The sequence below is a fragment of the Drosophila ficusphila genome, unplaced genomic scaffold (genome assembly GCF_018152265.1).
Source record: "Drosophila ficusphila isolate 14025-0441.05 unplaced genomic scaffold, ASM1815226v1 contig_47, whole genome shotgun sequence".
NCBI classification, from domain to species: domain Eukaryota; kingdom Metazoa; phylum Arthropoda; class Insecta; order Diptera; family Drosophilidae; genus Drosophila; species Drosophila ficusphila.
The window spans coordinates 2036462-2041469 of NW_025064388.1; the positions used below are offsets into that span (position 1 = coordinate 2036462).

A 5008-nucleotide genomic window follows, 5' to 3' on the forward strand; every position below is an offset into this window, starting at 1 on the left:
ATAGAAGAAAGAACCAGCCAGTCAAAGATTCCAAAGGAATACTTCTCACTAGCTACGACGACCAAAACCACAGGTGGCGCCAACACTTCATGGAAATCAGCAACTCCGACATGCCTAGCAGGAGCGATGACTACAGAAGCGTTGTGCCAGCAAATGGGAACCGGAGAATATCATCCGCCCCACCCACCGCGAGAGAAATCGGAAATGCAATAAAGAAGCTCAAGAACAACAAAGCTGCCGGGATGGATGGCATTCCAGCCGAAATCCTCCAAGTTGACACTCAACTGATTTTTTTTTTTTTTTTTTTGTATAGGGGGGAAAGCTTGAAGAGCCGAAGTGTGGGTCTTTCACCCACTAAAACCCTGAACCTACTCTCCGTTTTCCTCTCACGGCACAACCTCAGGGGGTTAACCTTGGGTATTACTTCATGAGGGGGGAGATGGCCTGAAAGCCGCAACTAGTAATTAAACTAGGTTTGAAGTCGATTGCGCTGACGTTCAGCGCGACGCATGTATTTCATGACAAAGACTGTCATTTTGCTTACGGCATCCCAATTGTTTTGTGAGCCCAGTAGCGTATCCATCAGGTCAGAGACCGTGAACGGCTTCCCAATCGCTAAGCTGAGCTCATGCCTTAAAGCTTCGAATCTCGGACAGACAAAGAATACATATTCTGCGTCTTCAATTGCCCCCGCACAGTGTGTGCAAAAGGGGTCCGTCTCGTGCCCAAACCTATGGAGATAGGATTTGAAGCACCCATGTCCTGTCAATAGTTGCGTCATGTAGAAGTCAACTTGTCCGTGCTTTCTTTCTGTCCAACGCTCCACCTCGGGCAGAAGTTTATATGTCCACCTACCTTTCGAGCTGCTACTCCATCGACTTTGCCACGCTGAGACCACGCGGGCGCTGGTCACCTCCATCGATGCATCTCCGCCGGTCCGTTCCTGGGCCTGATTTGCGAGCAGGTCCAGGGACGTCATGGCGGATAGGAACAGCGCACTTTCCTCTGAAACGGTCCGAAAGCCACAAATGACTCGGAGTGCGGCGCGTCTGTATGCCTCAACTGATGGCAGAAATATTGCATCCGCACTTCTCGAGGGCGTGGGAGAGCGAACACATTCCCGACTCCTGGAAATGCGAAGTCATAGTGAAAATACCCTAGAAAGGAGACCTTAGCGATTGCAACAACTGGAGAGGGATCACACTACTGAACACCAGTTACAAAGTCCTAGCCACAATATTGAACGAATGCCTGACGGAAAAATTCAAGCCTACACTAAGAGATGAACAGGCAGGCTTCAGACCACACAGGAGCTGTGTAGACCAAGCCAACACCCTACGCATCATAACCGAACAAGCTGTGGAATGGAGAGCACCACTGTACCTCCTGTTCATCGATTTCAAGAAGGCGTTCGATTCAATAAGTAGAGCAGCAATATGGGGATACCGGTGTCAAGCAAGGATGCCCATTATCCCCACTGCTCTTTAACATTGTGGTGGACGAGGTCATGAGAGAAGTGTGCAAACACAAACGTAGAATCACATGGAGCTTCACCTGACACCTTGAAGACTTGGACTACGCAGACGACATCTGCCTAATCTCTCACAAACTGAGTGATATTCAATCCAAAGTTGATGACCTCGTGAACCTAGCCAGTCGTGTGGGTCTACAAATTAACACGGCAAGACAAAAGCGATGTGCCTCAATCACGCCAGCCAAGGAAATATCATCGTAGATGGAAACCCAATAGAATACATCGAGAGTTTCCCATACCCTGGCACCGTAATCTCCAACAACGGTGGCGTGACAGAAGATGTGACGAGTAGGCTAGTCATAGCCAGGTCTGCCTTCGGGAGACTCTACCGCATATGGAGAAGCCGTCAAATAAGCAGAAAAACAAAGATACGGATCTTCAACTCATGCGTAAAATCCGTCCTACTATACGGAAGCGAGACTTGGCTCACAACAAAGATAATAATCCAGCAATTGCAGGCATTCACCAACGAGTGTCTCAGAATAATATGCGGGATTTTCTGGCCAAACAGAATCTCCAACATAGACCTCTGGAATATGACGGGTGAAACAGCAATAAGACTCCAAATCAGGAAGAAAAAATGGAGATGGATAGGCCACTCTCTGCGAAAGGACCAGGAAAGCATAGTTAGGATGGCACTAGAGTGGAACCCACAGGGAAGCAGACGAGTAGGCAGGCCTAAAACAACATGGAGAAGAACAGCCCTTCAAGAACTGTCCCAAAGGAATCTAATCGAGGCCCTATGCTCCCAGGAGGAGTTATAAAGGGAAAAAAAAATATAATGAAAATGAGATATGTCGCGTAGATCTGCTCCGGCGTTCAATCGACCGACTCTTAGACTTGACTTTTTGCTAATGATTAATGGTGGTCCTCTCTCAGAGAGGAGACATCGCCGCTTTTTGCGATGTAGGAAACAGAACATGCCGCCCGCAATGCTGGAACAGCATGATGATCGCTCTCGATGTTTCTGGTCGTCGTGGGTAAGGGTCCCATTGCTTCCCTCGGATACGTCTTATCTGAAAACATTGGAAAGATACGTGCATATGGAAATACGAGACAATGTAATAAGTGAGAGTGTGCATGGTTATCCCGCGATTGGTAACCGACATAGCTTAGTGACAGATCGCTTTAATTGGCCATGCTTGGTTTTGAGTTTCACCACACGGACTAGGTTGTCTTCTCCTGGGTGCAATTCCAAAATCCGTCCGAGGATCCATTGTGTTGGCAGAGTTCTGTCGTCCTTTATTATAACCAAATCGTTAATCTGCAGATTGGGATGCTCCTGATACCACTTTGGTCGTTTCTGGAGATGAGCTAACCAATCTTGAGACCACTGCTTCCAAAAGAGATGTATTATTTTTTGCTGATTTAAAAATTGTTCCCGAAATGATGTGGTTGACATTTTGGCGGTGCAAACATAGCATCTCCTATTAAGAAGTTTGCTGGTGTAAGTCCATTAAGGTCGTCAGGGACTGCTGTGAGTGGGCAGAGTGGCCACGAATTGAGACAAGACTCGATCCTAATCAGGACAGTGGATAACTCTTCATAAGTAAGGCGTGTGTTGACTACGACTCGCTTCAGATGATGCTTGACTGATTTAATGTTCGCTTCCCAAAGTCCTCCGAAATTGGGAGAGTGCGGAGGGTTGAAGTGCCACTGTATACTATGGATAGCCAGCTTTGGGGCGACTAAAGATTTGAAGTCCGATTTTAGCTTGTCGTAGGCAAGCTGGAGTGACTCTCAAAGACTACGACTCGCTTCAGATGATGCTTGACTGATTTAATGTTCGCTTCCCAAAGTCCTCCGAAATTGGGAGAGTGCGGAGGGTTGAAGTGCCACTGTATACTATGGATAGCCAGCTTTGGGGCGACTACAGACTTAAAGTCCGATTTTAACTTGTCGTAGGCAAGCTGGAGTGTCTCTCAAAGACCTCGACGTCCAGTGAAGCGATCTAGTGCCCATATAAAATGTTCTGCTGTGAGCCCAGTGACTGCCTCCAAGTGGATAGCTTTGGTTGCCAGGCAAATAAAAATGGCGATGTATCCTTTTTAATAGCTCGTTCCGCGCATACGAGCAGCCTTAATCTCGATTGCACCTGTGTAGTCCACCCCTGTTGTCCAGAAGGGCCGATTCGGCGGAGTGATCCGATGTTGCGGTAGGTCTCCCATTAATTCGGTTCCGATGGATGGCTTTGTCACGATTTGTCTGCCGTTGATAATCCAGAACCGATGTCGGGTGTGAGCCAATGTTAATTGTGCTCCTCCGTGAAGCGTCATTTAATGCAAAAACTTGATGAGTAATTCTGTAAGAAACTGCGATTTAGGTAAAATAATCGGATGTTTTCGATGATAAGGTAGATTTGAGTTCTGTAAGTGTCCACGAATTCGTAAGATACCGTCAAGCAAGAACAGAGTTAGATTTGCTCTCTTACTGTTCTTGACGATTTGTCTGGAAGATCGTAAGACGCGTATTTCTTCGGGAAAAGATTCCGCTTGAACAATCCGAACCAGGCAAAATAATGCTGCATTTAATTCGTGGATAGAAAGGAGACCAGTTTGTCGAGAGGAGCTGTTGCGCGCGTTGTTGTAGACTCGTAGCATGCATGCAGTTACGCGAAGTAGTTTTGGATAGGAAGAAAAACGATGAATAAATGTTTGCTGACGTGCAGATATGAACACATTTATTTTGTTAGTCTTGGCTTCTAACGTCGCTTCATCGGCTGCATGTTGTTTAAAGTTGATTGTAGGCCATTCATCTGAAAGTCTGCTGAGCCAAGACGGTCCGCGCCACCACAAATGAAATTTGGCCAGATCCATTGGTGTTAATCCTCGGGTTGCACAGTCTGCAGGAGGAGCCGTCGCAAAATGCGTGCAATTGAATTGACGATATATTTGTTGTCGTAAATCGTAGCCAACGAGGTGTGGTGATGCAATCGATATGTTGCATCGACGTACGAAAAGCTTTCCAACGTAGTGCTAATTCTTCGGGAACTGGATCGTCCCAACCTAGTTTAACAGGCTGGGTATTAATTATGTATACTAACTTATATTATTGATATCATTATTTTATATTATTAGATTATATTGTAAGCGTTGGTCACACTTCTGATCTCTCGAGAGAGGATGTGCTCTCTCGAGAGAGTAAGAAGTTAAGCATAAACGGGGGTTGAAAGTTAGCTGCCTGCGAGCAGCGAGTTGAGTTCGTATTGAATGTTGTAAGAGAACAGAATAAATAAGATCCTGATACAATCTCAGAAGTGGGATACGGAAGAAAAAAAAAAAAATAAATTAAAGACTAAAGTTCAAATTTAAATTTATAAAAACAAAATATAATGGATTTGCAAATTAATGATGTGTCGGTGACTCAGTTTTGGTGGTTAGAACTCCTCAATTTGCCAACAACCGGATCCAAGGCGGAACTTTTTTCGCGAGTGGTTGCTATTCCACCGGAAAACCGAGGCAAGATTCCCCAAGC

General features: G+C 45.9%; 1 protein-coding gene across 1 annotated transcript; it reads right to left on the reverse strand.

Moving 5' to 3' along the window:
* Nucleotides 1-469: 469 nt before the first annotated feature.
* LOC122320299 lies at nt 470-979 on the reverse strand. The gene is made up of 2 exons (XM_043208467.1): nt 856-979; nt 470-762 (listed from the first exon to the last, which is right to left on the reverse strand). Exons 1-2 carry the CDS (start codon nt 977-979, stop codon nt 470-472), a joined length of 417 nt encoding a protein of 138 aa, XP_043064402.1.
* Between the last annotated feature and the right edge of the window lie 4029 nt (nt 980-5008).